The following is a 15,785-nucleotide window of genomic DNA, read 5'->3' on the forward strand; positions in this document are numbered from 1 at the left end:
TTGCCTTAAAAAAAAGCTAGCATGAGCATTTGTCGTGAGAATCATTTCCTTAATTCCTTTATCTTTCTTTGGGTTTTATTGTTTTGATTGATTGCGAGCATGTTAGTCCTTTTGTATACTGAAGTATATATTATGATTCAGCCATGCTGCAGACACGACGCAGAACAGAACAGGCCATAAACCAAGTCATAAAATAGACCGTAAAATAGGCTGTAGAACACACTGTAGAGTTGGCTATAGAGGCTATAAAGTAGGCTGTAGAGCAGGCCTTATAGCTTAGACGTGATGGCAACAAGTCTCGGGGGTCTCGTTCATCGATACACCATCTATTTACTACTATGCAGGAAACCTAGAAAGGAATTTCGCACTAGGCTTGGGTACAAGGTGACACTACACCGGGTCCTGAATAATATTTATTATTACAAACACCTAAATCCGCCATCCCCACTATGAAAACGCCATGGTAATGCTATACAAGGTTCCAGAAAGCATGCATCCAAAAAAAACAAAAGCACAAGATAAACCCCGCCAAATCATGCTATCAAGAAAGAACAACCATGCCTCTGCCATCAAGATAATACACACTAGAAACTACTTATGATAATGAATATGTACCCGCGAACAAAGTTTCTTGCATTGCCAACCTCCTCGCAATCTTCTCCCTCTGCCTTTGTTCTTCCTTCTCTCTTTCTCTCCTCTCCTCTTCATCAACCCTCTTAGGCGGCCTTCCGGGACTCTTCGTTCCTAAGATCTGTGCTTCCCTTTCTGCGAGCCTTTGTCTATCGCGCTGTAGCTGTGCATTGATTCTATCCCTTGCAAGCTTAGCCTCGTTCTCACGCTGTATCAACTCGGCTTCAAACTCTTTAACTTTCCGTCTTGCATCTTTGCTTTGCAAATTTTCAAGTCTAACCCACATTGTCGGCTTGATAGAACCAGAACCACGGAGTTGAACGTGATAAGCTGGTGCGCCGTCGAGGAGCATCTTATTGATGATTCTGTCTACCTCGTGGCGAAACACTCTCTCCTCATTGTCGGAATCTGGTTTCTTGGCCGGTTTGTGAAGTTTGTTAGGTTTGTGAAGTTTCTCAACGGGTTTCTTCAGCTTATTTTGTGGCGTGGGTGGGTGAGCTTGGACAATTTTGCGTGGAGGTGAGTGATCATCTGAGACTTCTTCCGGTCCATTACGGCCGAAGCGGATTCTTCGACGCTTCTTAGGACGTTCTGGATCTGCTGCTGGATTTTGACCTGTGGCAGAGAGGGTTCGACGGTGATGGGAAGAAGAGGCAGAAGCCGACGAGATGTTAGCGCCAGCAGTTCTGATGGTTTGCTCTATCAAATCATCTTCCTCCTTAGGGACCTTTGGTGGGCGGCCAGGACCACGTGCGCCAGATGGTGTTCCGCGAGGTTTGGGAGTTCGTGTAGGTCTTAGCGTACGCGTTGGAGTTGAAACTTCCGGCTGTGTGATCGGTTTAGGGGTTGGGTGACCACTTCGTGCAAGCTGACTCGTGAGAGTCAGAGTTGGGAGTTTGGACAAGTCGAGTGGACGGACTGGCGTAATAGGCTTAACAGAAACCGGGAACTCGCTAAGAGAGGAAGTCTCTGATGTGCTATTCGATGTATTTGAAGTCACCGATCTCACAACATTCTTTGACCCCTTGGGTCTTCCTCGTACGGATGGCGGTTTCGCAGCTACAGAGAAGCTGAGTGGGATGTCCTTGTGGCTAGAAGTAGGACTAGTCATTCTCGGGATGTTCTTGGAGCCCCGAGGACGTCTTCTTCCTCCAGAAGTGGCACTCGCTTCCACCACGTTGCTTTTAGCGGCTGGACGGGCTTGAGGTCGTATGGGATTGCTGACACCGCGGGTAGGGGTAAGGGGAGGTCTTCCCCTAGTTCGCTTTGTGGCTGCTCGAGTAAGACGGGCCACCGTTTGACCCCTAGTCGATGTTGATGGTCTGCCTCTCGATCTGCCTCTTCCTGATCTCCCGCCATCCCAAGATTCGTTATCCGACTCGTTTTCTCTGATGGTTGCCAATATTTCTGCGTCTGTAATATCGAATTTATCGTATTGTGAAGCAAGAATAGGGCCTCTAACCCCGGTAACATCTCGAACTGCTTCCTCCGCTTCCTCCTCCACCTCGTCATCATTGTTCTCGTCCTCGCTGCTATCTGTTATTGGGATGTTGAACTCTTCCGGCATTCCCAGTCGGTAGCAGTTGTCCAAAAAAATCCTGGCTTCGGTTCTCCTGCCCCGCCTTTTAACAGCCCCAGAGGTAATACCTGTCCCACCTGCGAAGGCTCCTCCAGGGGGTTTAAAATTTGGGAAGTACCATGTTTCAGGATTCTCTTCTCTCGCAAAGAGGTCATTTTCGAAGTCTTCGAGAACTTGAGGATCGATGTGGTCGAGAATTTCACTTCCTTCGACGATTCTGGTGTGGCCATCTTTGTAAATGATTTGATATGTCACATGGCCATCATCTCTGGTATATCGCCAATCAATTGCAACCGCTTCCCATTCATCGGGGTTAAAAAGATGATCCGCAACATCCTCGTATTTGGCTAAGATCATTTAAATATCAAGTCAGTGATACTTTTTTGGACTGGAAGGACAGTTCTAGAGGGTTTTATTCATATAGGAAGACCTACGCATAATAACCACTACCTCGAAGTTTGTTTTAGCTGCAACTTCAGCATGCCTATTAAGCACCTCGTTGACTATCTCTTGTTTAGCCTTCTCCTCTTGTCGTTCAAGTTCGTCAGGATCTTCTTGAAGAAGATTGGGATTTGCCATCGACCGTCTGGGGGTGACATCGACATCTGCTAAACCCGTCTTCGTCGGAGTCCTAACGCCATCGTCGGGCACATCTGAATCTTCTGAATCCTCTTCGGTCCCGGAGATTTCCAATTGTTGAGGCGGTGAGCTTTGGGAAAAACCAGGGATTCTTCTAGACCCGATTCCCATCAACTCGTCACTCGCATCCTCGTATTCCTCTTCATCTGAGTCTTGGTGGTCAGATGCTTCAGGAAGGAAATCTTCATCCATTTCATCGAGATCGCCATATCCGTTGTCGTCCTCTTCATCAGATAGCTCATCACGCTCCTGCATCACCTCATCGGAATCAGAATCTGTATCTTCAAATGGCCGTAATAAATCCCTCTTCGAAAAAGGGTTTGGAGCAGTAGGCGAGCTCCCATGACGATGACCAATGAGACCTGAAGGCCTCGGCCTAGGCTTTGTCTTGAGCGTCGAAACAACAGGGCTCTTCACGACGATGACGGATTCATCATCTTGAGAATCGTCATCACCACTACCCTTGGTGGCTTCTTGGATCTGGACTCTTCGTGCTGAATAATCAGATGCAGGACTATCTCTAGCAGATGTCTTTCTTGAAACGGATTGCTGCTGTTGCTTCTGCTCTCTCGCTTCGCTTAAAGCCGTTGTGGTTGGAACTGTAATTGGCGTTGTCTCGCGTTGTGGCTTCTTCTGCCAATAATTCTCCAGCGTTGTCGAAATTAGTATTCCCGAGCTGCTGGCCTTTGGAGCCTCCGAACCAGGAGAAAGCTTTGGTTTTGATTCCTTCGGTGGAGGCATTTCGACACCCTCTACTTCGTCGTCATCTTCGTCGTCATCATAATCTTCTGTTGTCGATGAAGTTTGGTATCTCGGTCTTCCCGAAAACATCGTGATTTCCCTATTGCATGGTAAAAACCCAAAAAAATTTCGATGGGGTAAGTTAAAGGGGATTTGTTTAGGGTGAAATTGTGCTTTAATTTCGAGATCTGAATTAAAAAGAGGGAAGAAAAGGAAATAAAGATGGAATTTGGGTTTTAAAACAACACATTCTTGTCGAATACACTACCAAAGGGACTCCCATATAATTGATTTTAAACCCAATCAAATACCCTGTCCTTGATTTTAAGTTAAAATGCTTAAAATTTTAAAAATTTATTCAAGTTGAAAATCACTGGCACTGGTAGATTTTAACCTCTAGGCCATTTTAATCATGTAATAACTACTACTAGGATTTCAATTTAAAATTTAAAATTTACACCTATTGCTTGCTTAATCTTCTTTTTATCATTACTTGATTTTTTTAAAAATAATTTTTTGGATGTGGCTAAAAATAGTGGCTTGTCAAAGAAGTTTATCAAAAATTTGAGTGTTGCTGAGATTAATGTGTTGCAACAAGGGAAGGTGAGGCGTCGCCTCTGCCAGTGCGTTGCGTGATACCCGGACCATGGCTTCGAATTCGCAGCCTCGTCGTCTCATTAATTTGCATAACATTGTCAGAACGTATCAGTCCGGATCTACAAATAGCGCCGACAATTTCCAGGGAGATCATAGTCCCGTTGCCAGGTGCCGGCTGGCCACAGGTGTATGGAACTACGGCTTACCGTGCTTGTTAAGTTTTGGAAGAGATTTTGGGATCATTTTTGAATGATAGGTCAGTTTTCCCAAGAACGACTAGCTTTGAGGCCGGAAGAGCTGTATGGTATCCACATCTACTTGGTAGCTTACGGTATTGCGGCTGGAGGGAGCAGTTAGTAGTGTGGTCCTATTGGACCTAAAAGTATCTGAAACTGGTGCTTGCCAGGCTAGCTCAGTTGTTAACATTGCAAACACAACTGATATACCATTACTCCTATAGTGAACCTGATATAGAAATAAACCCGGTCGGTAATATCATGCATGGCCTGATTATCGACCAAGGTGCGCCTATATATTCCTCAATAGAAGTTTAGGGGTGAGGTCTGCCTTAGTCTCGAGGCCAAACGCCGCGGTCTGCCTATGAGACAACTATAAAGAGACCATAGATATGAGATCGACAGAAAATTTGAAAAACGAACATATTTTCTTTGTACCTACTTTCTGGAGTACATACGTTCTAGACTTATAGGTCTAAGCGGCCCTAAAGGGGCTACCGTTTTGGTTCAGCCGTCACGATGGTCTAAAAGTTGTCTCGTCGAATCTCGACGTCGTGTTACAACAAATTATGCAAGGGGACATTGACTAAAGATTTAAATTTTATAATAGGACCTACGTCTCGGAGACAGGTAAGTAACGCACGCGTGCGGAAAACCGTAGATATATTGATCGATAATTTACAATACATGCACTGAAATCCAACATTATCTCCACCCTCGAGGCCATTATATTAGAGGCCTTGAGCTACCGTCTCTTGCGAAATTGCGCAGCCATTTCACAAAATATGATATCTCGATACAAAAGATTCCAATCAATATTTGAAACCTCCAGTCCTTGTTCTGAGGACGCCTTCAGGATCTGCCTGGAGCTGGAGAGCCTTGAACTTAGCATAGTTCCGATAACTACCTGTAACATTCTGATCCGACATTGCATCGTTCATAAATAGTGGCAGATATACATCCGTAACCGGTCCATACTGTCCTCCAACCCAAACAGGGATTCTACTCTCGATCCAGTCTGTCAAATCTCTGGAGAACTGAACCATGATCTCGTCGTCTCTCTTATCGGCCCATGAGCATTGGATTTCCAAGATAAGGCGGTCTGGATCTGATCCGGTCAAACCCATGGCGTTACCACCGCGGTCCTCGCTATGCTGGCCAACGATGGAAGATAGTGGTTGGAAGTCTACGGAACACTGAGAGGTCAATTTGAAAGGGTCTGATAGGAATTCCTTGGTGATGTCTCCCATTTTGTCTGAGATTTCGGCGTAGATTGCAGGGTTATTAGCGATATAAGGGAGGGTAAAGGTCTATGAGGCGTTATGGCAAGTTAGTTAATGTTCGAGGCTCAAGGATATATATCGGTGGGTTCGTGAAATCCAGATCTTACCCTAAACGAGATTCTTGAATTTAACAAAGAGGCACCCATGCCGTTCGATTTGAGCTAATATAACCGGTCAATCTAGAATATCAAAACCCTCTTCTGTAAGAATAGGCAACTTACCAGCTCTGGATATGTCTGCGTCTCAGTAATATCAATAATAGAGTCAATCTTGAGAAAGTCCGCAAATGGTCCCGTTGTTGGTGGAGTTTCTCCGTCATAAAAGTAAAACATAATGAATGCCCTTGTGCCACCGATTGCGAATGTATGCGAAGCAATGATAGCGGCCTTCTTGTCTTGTGTATTGTATGGCACAAAATCGTGGAGTGCCTTGAAGATAGCATCGGCTTTAGATCCGTCATAGATGCGCATGCCACCCCATACTTTACCGATGGGGTATGCCCTAGCGGTGAATTGGGTCACGATTCCTTTTGCTATGTTAGATTCTAGATCTGTTTTGCTGTGAAATTTGGGATAAAGGTGACGAACCAAATTGACTACCACTTCCTCGCAGGGCAACTGCGAGTTCGGGTTGATCTGCAGCATTGACATTAATTATGGTGCCGTTGGCAGCGACGATTTCCCAGCCGACGATATTCTAACCCTTGTGGTCAGTTCAATCTTCTTTAATCCAAGCTGACATAGTTACACTCACATCAGCGGCTAGTCCGTACTGCGAACTCAAGAAGGATATTCCTCCTTGAAGCAATAATCCAGCAATTCCAACAATCCCTGAATCCGTACGTCAGCTTCAGAAAACTATAAACTTTGGATATGGGTATAGCTACCTAACCGCCCTCCTACTACGGTCACTCCTTCCTTGTTCAAAGCAGTAATAACATCATTCCACTCCCCACCAGGCTTTACAAGAGCCACGTTTCTAGCTCTATCATACGTCGTCCCCGAAAGCTTACTGAGTGAAATGAGCACTCCATCTTGAACAGTAGCGTGGCCAATATTTGGATCGTGTCCTCCGCTCTTTGCGGTGAACTTCACATCTGGATATTTGTTCAAGATCTTCACAGCCGTTGAGACGTCTAGCGCTGACTCGGGAAGAATGATACAAGCAGGCTTGAGATCTCGTAGGACGGTTGACCAGTACTCGCCAACTTCGTTCTGGTAGGTAAGGCTCAGTGGGAAAGAAACACGACTTGATAAGGCTTTGGATATTTCCTGGCAGGCTTTTATGGTGGAATCACTTGCTGCGCCTAACGCCTGTTGGCCCATAAGCCCCACGATGGACAAAAAAACGGAACTAGAGATGCGCATCGTTGCGATTTATTAGAGATTGGAATTATATGTGCTGGCAAATATCCATCTATTCTATCAACAGAGGAGAACTTGTTCGCTATTTAAATACCTCTCAATTGAAGTTCTACAAATCCGTATAACTATGGATACCTAATTCGATCAACCGAAGTTGGGAACCTACGCGGCTTAAAAAATGAAGAAAATGAATTTATGAAACTATTAGGGAATGGTTGCACATTGCACATGCAAACGCGACACACCGAGGTTTTCTTCTATTCCGTAGAATCGGTTGCAATTGTACTGTTGATCATAGTTCAAAGATCCTTCAATCTCGAATTCTGCGTTCCTAAGAAGGAAATGGGTTTATATACGCTCTTATGCAGTGGTTCTTTCTCGTTGTTTCAGGAGCAATGCAGACTGCTATTTGTATGTTTAACCCCTGCGGCTGCCCCGCCTTTGTGCGAGATAAACAAACCTACAAATCCCAGTTCGTCTGAAAACCGTAGTCTGCCTGCTGCGGTCGAAATATCTGGCCACCTACAGAGATCGAGAGCCAATTTTGCAAGGTCCCAATTGTAGCGACGATGCCTTGAGGCTTCGGTTCATCGCTCGGCTTGTACATATACTATCCGGATGAGTCTTGGATTTATTGCGTCGAGGGTTTATCCGAGGTAGCGGGCATGCAGTCGAGTATCCGTATATATTAAGGGGTCCGGAGGGAGCTTACATGCATACATATACATATCGTGGAGGTTGCGAGGCCCGTATACCAAAAATCTTCCAACTCTTTACCAAAAAAAATCATTTTGCACATGGATAGCACGAAATCGTAACGAGGATGTTGGTTTAGAGAATTTAATATATTTGAAATCGAGAAGGCAATATTACCCTATAGGGAAATAGTCTGGTATACGACGTAGTGGAGAGAGAGATCTGTGATCTGGGGGTGGGGACAGACGATAACACATGTTGGAATTCCTAAGTGTGTTGTAGGTTACTGTTATACGACGGCTTTATAAGATAGCTTGCCCCGCGGCGCTTATCGTCCGGGGATATTGTGGAGTATGCTGGCCGCAGTCTGTCCGTCTCCGCATTGTGTCCTGTTTGTAAGAACCAGGCTCTTGTGCTTTGCTCAGGCTTAATTATCATCCGTACTTTCCCTCCTTTTTTTCCCCTAAAAGGTACCCGTTATCAATAAATTGATTTTAAGAAATATATGTGTTCTGTGGTCTTCGCATGCTAGAAATACAATGAGGAAGTAATTAACAAAGTAACATAGGGCACAAAAAGAGATTGATATCGGCTGATTTAACCGGCGTCTGAGGACGAATATTATAGAGATTGGTCTGTCGTATATGCCGCCAGGGCGTATATAACTCAGGGTTTAGCGAGTCGATTTTTTTTGTCCGGGTCGAAAGTCGAATACTGACTTCCCAGGCCCAACTTCATCTACGACAATGCAGCCGCTTTCTGCTTTGGCAGTTTCTTTTCTTCCGTTGATAAACAGGTGTGGTGGGAACTGTTGTGGCTTCGCTAATTTGTACGGGATCAACACCCGGGCTGTTGTTCCTTCTGGTATCTCGACTTCGAGGACACCAAGTTGATAGTTAACGACGACGGGGCCTTTCATTGTTGGAACCCTTCCGTATATTTCTTCCAAGCTCCCAGGTTGGGGTGCAATCAAGATCTTTTCGAAACCCGGTTTCAATGGGCGAACACCCAGCATATATCTTGAAATAATGTTGGCGGGAGCGGCGCCCCATGCATGGTTCCAGGTCAGGTTTGGTTTGTATTTCACGTCCCAAGCTTCCAGCGTCATTGTTGAACCAATTTGGATCATATGCCACCAACTGCGATCGCTGCGCGAGATCATCAATTGTAATGCATATTCATCTCGCCCTGCTTTGTAGAGAGCTTCTAGCAAGTATTGAGCACCATAGACGCCACATGCCATACCACGCGATTGTATAAAATCTGCAACTTGATTTTGATAACCCCGTGGAACGAGATCGAAAGCAAGCGAGAACATGTTTGCATGCAAAGAGGCATGGGTTGACCCTTCACCGTCGATATAGATCCCTCTTTTTCGGTCGAAGAAAACGGCATTGAAGGCATTATAGACCGCCCTTGCTCTTGATTTGAAAAGATGAACGTCTTGGGTTTGCCCTGTCGCTTGCGCGATAACTGCCATTTCGAGCAACGCATGGTAGTAGAATGCATTGACAACGGTGTTGATATCTGGTCCGGCTAGATTTTGTTGATCCCCGTCGTTGAAGCCGTCTCGCTCACCGGCTGGCCAGTCCACGATCCCCAATGCGCGGATTAGACCATCCCCGCGAGCCTTTTCCATCAATAGTTTCTTTCTAAGCGCATCATAGTTATTATTGGCCAATGCAATGTCGCCTGTGAACATATAGTCGAATGCTGCTATCATTGGCATGTGCAGGCCCCACTCTGTCGGCCAGGTTGGGTGTTTGAGTAGGTGCTCGAAAGTGTATTGAGATACTTCAGGGTTTGCATCGACCGCCAGGTGCGACAGCTGGTTGATGTATGAATCTGCTTCATATGGAATACGCTCTCGTTCACCGTCAATATAGACACCGAACGCCGTTGTCGCCTTGATGGTATGTTTGCATAGATCCCAAACAGCATTGAGCGTGTCATTAGAACTTCGGAAAAAGCTACTGTTGTCGTCGAAAGCAGTGTGCACCCATTGCTGATGCAAGGCTTCTGCATTTAAACTGGTTGGGGCGTTGTCGATTTCGGCGTAACGGAAAACGGTAACTTCGCCAATTTCAGGGGGCATATGCACCGCCTGCGGGTTACTGTGTTGTGGTTTGGGGGGAATTTGAAGCTGGTAAACGGTTTGATTAGATTGTGTAACCAGCGACAACTCTTGATAATTCACGCTCCCATATGGTCTTCGGTCGATAGCCCCCGTCGCATCTAGTTTCTCGCCCAGACGAATTGTGAAGTTGGTCGCAGTAACGGGAAGAGGGATATTGATTTGGAGGTTGCCGTAGGCGTCGGCGCCGAAGTCTGCGAACACAGTTGCGCCATTTCCAATACGTTTGAACTGGACGGGAGCCACAGGCGTGATTCCTGGTTGAGGTCGATCCATAATCGCGATTGATATTGAGGTAAGTTTTCTAGATTTTGGATGAACTTGACCAAGTTGACAGAGTGTGTGATAAGAAGTCGTTTATTATAGGGAGTAGCTATTTATGGATTCAACATTTGATAATAGATTCTCAACCAGGCCTTCTCAACATGCGTGCGTGCACGGTTCGAGCGTCGCAACAACATTCGGGTTCTTAAATATAATACAACAGTACATCCCTCCGCCTTTATACCAACGGCGATGACATTGATCTAAATGAAAAGGGAATCTCCGGGCTCTGCCGGTATCCAATTTGTTGCTACCCCTCGGCACGGCATTTATTCCTGACGCCATGATATTGGCCAGCACGTATATACACCCGTTACGGGTATGATCTGATGCTAGTGGTATTCGGTTACCATGCTAGGAATAGAGATTCCCACGGCCTTCCTGCCCTGAAATTGACAATGGTTGATCAACCTGATTCAAAGTCTGCCCTAATTCTTGGCATCCCTAGTTCAGATTCTCTGCCGTTTATTCCGTGAAACATGTTAGCTTCTGAAATTCTGATCTAGACTTTAGACACGTGCCGGGATATGGAAGGATGCTAAGAGATTCTCTATAAAATAACTTTAAAGTGTGGCAGGAATTCTATACGGGGCGTGGGTCTTGATATGGCATTTTCTAAGGTACCCGCAGCAGTATTTTGTCAACTTTGGGTTTATTTATATGGACTTGAAACTTGTAAAATGAATGGCAGATTCAGAATGAATGGAAAGGAGTTGCAGTTGGCCGAGTAATTCTTTTGTGGTAGTATTTTCCCTTAAATTTACAGAGGCTCTGATATAGATTTCATTCACACACGACCTACGGAAATTCCCAATAAAACATCGGTTCTTCTCGGAAAACTGAGGTCACGAAAATAACAAATATCTCGACCAATTAATTGATTAAATATCAAGATTAGCCCGTTAATTGACATTGCAAAAGCAAGGGCAGAGAGCCGATGGGTGTTATTTTCGGTGTTGAATTATCCTACCAAGCGACTACAAAATGGGAATAGCTGCAAAGAGCGCTGCAGCCTCGTGCCGCCTCTTCTTTCCCCTCTTTCTAATCATTCAATTCTCAAATGCGGGGTCTTTTGAATATAGGGGAGCTAGGGTGCAATTGGATTTTAGGATGTAGATCCAAACCTCGTCAATGAATGAGAGGTTGGGACGCAGGGTCGCAACATCGAAAATTGAAAGTAGGTGGTCAAAATGCGCATCCACTAAAGCATGCAGGTGACAAAATTGGGACACTGTCGAACTCGGGATCGGGTTCCGATAGAATCATTCGCAGTCGGAGATCCACTCTACCAATTGATCTAGGAAACTATTGGTTTAATACCAGCATCAGCGTTCTAGTGACTACGTCAGTTAGTTAGTAACCTAAAGATCCCTTGGACGAGCGAAATATCTGATTCTTTCAGTTCCCGCTTTGTTTGCTTCTGTATGCAGATTTTCCGATATAAATTTAACTACAACACGTTAGCATCGTGAAATAGACTGCATATGCACGCGATTGGATTAAGTTGCGATCTTCCGGAGATTTTTCCCGTTCCACTGAATACCGCTTAATAATTTATGAGATCCTGCCCGTGAAGAACTTCTTGGACTAGACATGGTTGGTTGGTGGTAGGTTGGTGCGGGGCAAGTACAGTGCGAAATCTGCTGAATGGGTTCTCGACGAGCTGAATATCTTGCATTTTGTGCCGTGTCTTGTACTTCTGTATGCAGAGTCGAGTGTGAGATCACACTGGAATCATGGACCCTTGAATTCAATCGATCAAAAAAACGCGGTTACCGAATCTAATATTGAAGCTCAAGTGTTGATTGTGCCGTTGAACTCGTTGGGCAACCTACAATTGGTCACTTGGTGAAGCGCTGAGGGGAAGCTCTGGTTTTCAAATCCGGTAGATGCATTGCAAATCTTTTTGTATCGGGATTATAACAACTTTCAATACAATATGATCTGTCTTTTTTCTTCAGATGTGCGAAATCGCAAAGGCTTCACATAATGACCCTCCGAAGCAGGAGCCTCGGAATTGAGGAAAGCCAAAATATAAAAGAGAGCAGAATCACCCTACGAAGCTGCTCCATCATGTCAATCAAGCTCCAGAGTTTCCTCCAGATCTATCGTAATATTATACTCTGAAAAATACTTATCTTCTCTATTCTTGATTTCAAATCATGCCTCATACCCTTTTTAACGTCAAGATATATGAGGCCGAGGGGACCCCAAAAGTGACAAATTGTATCAGCGTGGAAGATGAGATCACTGATGATCTTCCACTCTCTAAAATCCGAGATTTCCTCGTAAAGGATAAAAAACTTGACTCGGACAAGTAAGTAGTTTATGGGCTCTGTCGATATATCGAACATTATGAGCCTATAGCCTAGATCAGAACGAGTAATTGACATTCATTGTGTTAGGGCGAAACTTGCTTTCTGCACCAGAGATGGTGCTCGTATGGTCGACGGCACCAAGTTTGGTGTCTACCAACATCTTATCCAGGTAGATATTAACCACAACATATTCCAAGATGCATATTAAATCTAAATTTGTACTGACTCTGTTGAAAAGAAGCCCACCGAAAAGAAGTCTACTGAGAAAAAGGAGGGTGAAGGTGGAGAGAAAGCAGAGGAGAAAGAAAATAAAGATGGGGAATCATCGAAATTCAAAGCCTATGATGTTTACTTTCAGGCTCCGAAAACGAAGAAGAAGAGAATGACGGAACTCAGTGAATCCGCGAAGGAACTTCTCAACAGCAAGCTTGACATGGACTTGGTGGTAAGTATATCGGATTCTCCTGTGTATTACAAACCATGTCCTATCAACGTTTAACCCTAGTATCCAAACATAGAAAAACCAACCGGAACTCATTGCGGCTACTCTCAGGGAGCTTTCAAGTACCTACAATCATGACAAATACAAGGCGCTTACAACTGGTGAAGTTGTGTAAGCTATATCTTGAGTAGACTCTTATCGGATTTATTAGCTAATTGTCGCGATAGTACCGGGGCGACGATGTCAGAAAAGGACTGGACAATTGTTCTCCGAAACACTAATTTTTTAAATGGTCAGAGAATCGTATTCTCCAAGAACACTAATGGCTCTCGCACCTTCCAAAGGATTGATAGGGCACCTTTCTCAGGTTAGTATATTTCCTTGAAACGTCTACCCTATGCCATGGGGGGTTAATGATACGAACTAACGATACCTTAATGATAGCTTTTAGAATTAAGGCGAGAAATATTGACTCCCTCGATGTTGCCGACTCCTCGATCGTCGTTAAGGTAATGACCCACCGATCCAACCTAAAAGTTAATTCCATAGAATCTGATCGTGAATACGCCGAACAGCAAGAATATAGAATTCCGATCTACGTTACGAACGACGAGTCCTACGTCAATGTATTCGAAACTGCTAGTACCCTTTCTAATAGTATGGCCTCCAGTTCTTTCTCACAAAGGGACATTGAGGCATCTGCGTAAGTACGTCCAAAAAAGTTCTAAATGGGAAATCGGAGGCTGACCTTCGGTTTATAGCGGAGGAGGACTTTTCGGTGCAAGTCTCTCTGTCAAAGGAGGATTTAGCGACAGTGAGAGCAAGGCCCTAGCCAGGTCATCTTCAAGCTCTACAAGGTCTATGAATATTACCTACAATGTCCGTATTTGACTCGATTACACTAGAGAGGCAAAGCTCTGACTGGATGTATACGCAGTTCCCACGGGCGGTTTTGCATTTAGACCCGCGAGGTCTAGAATTAACGGAACAATGTGCAAAAGACTTAAATAACGTGGACGATGCAGATTCCCTTGTGCAATTCCACCATGACTATGGTATTCTTAAAGCTTCACCTGATAGTTTTCAATTCGAATCGACTGGCTAAGTTTAAACTAGGACACTTCTTTGCAGGGAATGTGCAATTAGGAGGAAGACTTTTCGCCTCTGAACAATTTTCCTCTACGGCATCGGGAGAATCCACCAAGGTTGCGAACGCAATGAAGTACTCCGCCGCAGCATCGTTCTCTTATGGCTCGTTTTCGGCCTCAGCGAGCTATAGCAAGGAAGAAAACTCAGCAAGTTCAACCAGCAAGCAATCCAGCCAAATGAGCAGCCAACTCTCCTGGGAAGCTCAGGGTGGGGATACCATCTTGTGTAATAAGTAAGTAGTCCTAGCGATTGCCCTTTTTATACCTTAAGTTCTTTGCGATTGGCAACACTACGTCAGCCTTGATATCTTGTTAATACGATATCTTCTCCAGCCCGCCCGCTTGGTGCCCTTCTGTAAAACCGTTCCAAAACTGGAGAGTCATTAACGTAAGCCCCTTCACAAACCAATTGGAGAAAGCTTTACCGTTCTGACAAATTTGTGCGGGCGTCGAATAGCAAAAAGATGTTATGCCCATCGGAGACTTCATCGGACAGTTCACACAATGGAAGCATATCCCAAAGAAGTTCGCAGGTATAATGCAAGGTTCTAAAAAGAAGGTCGCCTGCAAGTTTAGACTGAAAGCAAAAAATGTGGAGGGCGTCAGTGATGAGTATTACGGTCTGCGAAAGGACCCTGTGAAAAAGCGACTTTGTAAGTGCTTAGCATACATCAGCGATATTTCTGCCTCTAAGGTTAAAAGATAACCTAAAAAATGATATTATCAAGCTATACTAATTCAAATTTTACGAACAGTGAATGTATGGAGCAAGTATAATGAAGAAATAACAAAAAACGCAGATAGCATTTTCGAAATCGCACAAGCCTCCGGGCACGCATTGACGCTGAAAAGTCGTATGAATGAAGATTCTTTCACAGTTGGGTTCGCTGAGTACGTGGGAGTCGATATTTTTAACAACGGCTGTAGCTTTGAAGTCGAAGTCGAGACCGTTCTTGGGAGAACGCCACAGGTAAATAATTTCTCCTGTCTTTTCTAAGTCGTGAACGTTCTAATTAGTCATACTAATCAAACCGCGAAATATAGTTGGAATTAAACGTTCCGTATCGCATATACAACCCCGCCTTTAAGATGTATTTGGCTGCGGACGACTATGGAAGCTGGAAAGATCGCTACTTTGCCTATTGCTTCTACTGCAAGGAGAACCGTGCCTCTAATTGGGTCTTTAGGATCCATGGGGATCGGGCTAGGAAGGGGGTTATCGAGGATAACCAAGAGGTTGAGTTGACATTGCTGGATGATAATGGCCAGCCGGTTGGGTTTGTGCAGCGATTTACTGGGGATATGAGTACACTTTTGGTGAGCCGCTATGGTGTCGATGATGGTGCAGATAAGACTACAAGGCATAATGCCTGTGTTATCTATGAGGACTGACAAGTGAGGTTCCTGAATCCATTTCATGGAGGGATGCAAGCTTGTTAGCCTTTTCAGGTTGCTTCGTGCTTTTCAGTTAACAGTTTGGACCCCGGTATATCCCTTGCCTCCATTGTCTATGTATCTAATCAGAAACCAAAGAAACGAGGTGTTTGATCTATCAGGATGGTTCCATTCGCATACAGGTTGTGGTATACTAATGTACAGTAGAAAATTATGGCAAGTCGTAACTTCGTGATAAGCAATCGATTGAAAAAATGAT

The 15,785-nt window shown here is 44.7% G+C and overlaps 4 protein-coding genes across 4 annotated transcripts; 1 reads left to right on the top strand and 3 right to left on the bottom strand.

The window, feature by feature from the left end:
- Window positions 1–595: 595 nt before the first annotated feature.
- On the bottom strand, window positions 596–3,679 carry DFL_009053 (uncharacterized protein; the record flags this gene model as incomplete). The annotated part of the gene is made up of 2 exons (XM_067638879.1): window positions 596–2,556; window positions 2,644–3,679. The coding sequence occupies 2 exons, from the start codon at window positions 3,677–3,679 to the stop codon at window positions 596–598; spliced, it is 2,997 nt and encodes a 998-aa protein (XP_067486723.1).
- A 1,555-nt stretch (window positions 3,680–5,234) lies between these two features.
- DFL_009054 (uncharacterized protein) lies at window positions 5,235–7,072 on the bottom strand (the record flags this gene model as incomplete). The annotated part of the gene is made up of 6 exons (XM_067638880.1): window positions 5,235–5,732; window positions 5,813–5,866; window positions 5,927–6,231; window positions 6,293–6,401; window positions 6,459–6,535; window positions 6,592–7,072. The coding sequence occupies 6 exons, from the start codon at window positions 7,070–7,072 to the stop codon at window positions 5,235–5,237; spliced, it is 1,524 nt and encodes a 507-aa protein (XP_067486724.1).
- Window positions 7,073–8,438: 1,366 nt separating this feature from the next.
- DFL_009055 (uncharacterized protein) lies at window positions 8,439–10,175 on the bottom strand (the record flags this gene model as incomplete). Its single annotated transcript, XM_067638881.1, has 1 exon — window positions 8,439–10,175. The coding sequence occupies one exon, from the start codon at window positions 10,173–10,175 to the stop codon at window positions 8,439–8,441; it is 1,737 nt and encodes a 578-aa protein (XP_067486725.1).
- A 2,210-nt stretch (window positions 10,176–12,385) lies between these two features.
- Window positions 12,386–15,523, top strand: DFL_009056 (uncharacterized protein; the record flags this gene model as incomplete). The annotated part of the gene is made up of 14 exons (XM_067638882.1): window positions 12,386–12,540; window positions 12,629–12,710; window positions 12,780–12,986; window positions 13,060–13,154; window positions 13,211–13,350; window positions 13,428–13,492; window positions 13,559–13,686; window positions 13,745–13,862; window positions 13,921–14,038; window positions 14,100–14,364; window positions 14,465–14,519; window positions 14,589–14,784; window positions 14,887–15,101; window positions 15,176–15,523. The coding sequence occupies 14 exons, from the start codon at window positions 12,386–12,388 to the stop codon at window positions 15,521–15,523; spliced, it is 2,187 nt and encodes a 728-aa protein (XP_067486726.1).
- Window positions 15,524–15,785: the final 262 nt, after the last annotated feature.

This window comes from Arthrobotrys flagrans (assembly GCF_004000055.1).
Source record: "Arthrobotrys flagrans strain CBS H-5679 chromosome Unknown unitig_1, whole genome shotgun sequence".
NCBI classification, from domain to species: domain Eukaryota; kingdom Fungi; phylum Ascomycota; class Orbiliomycetes; order Orbiliales; family Orbiliaceae; genus Arthrobotrys; species Arthrobotrys flagrans.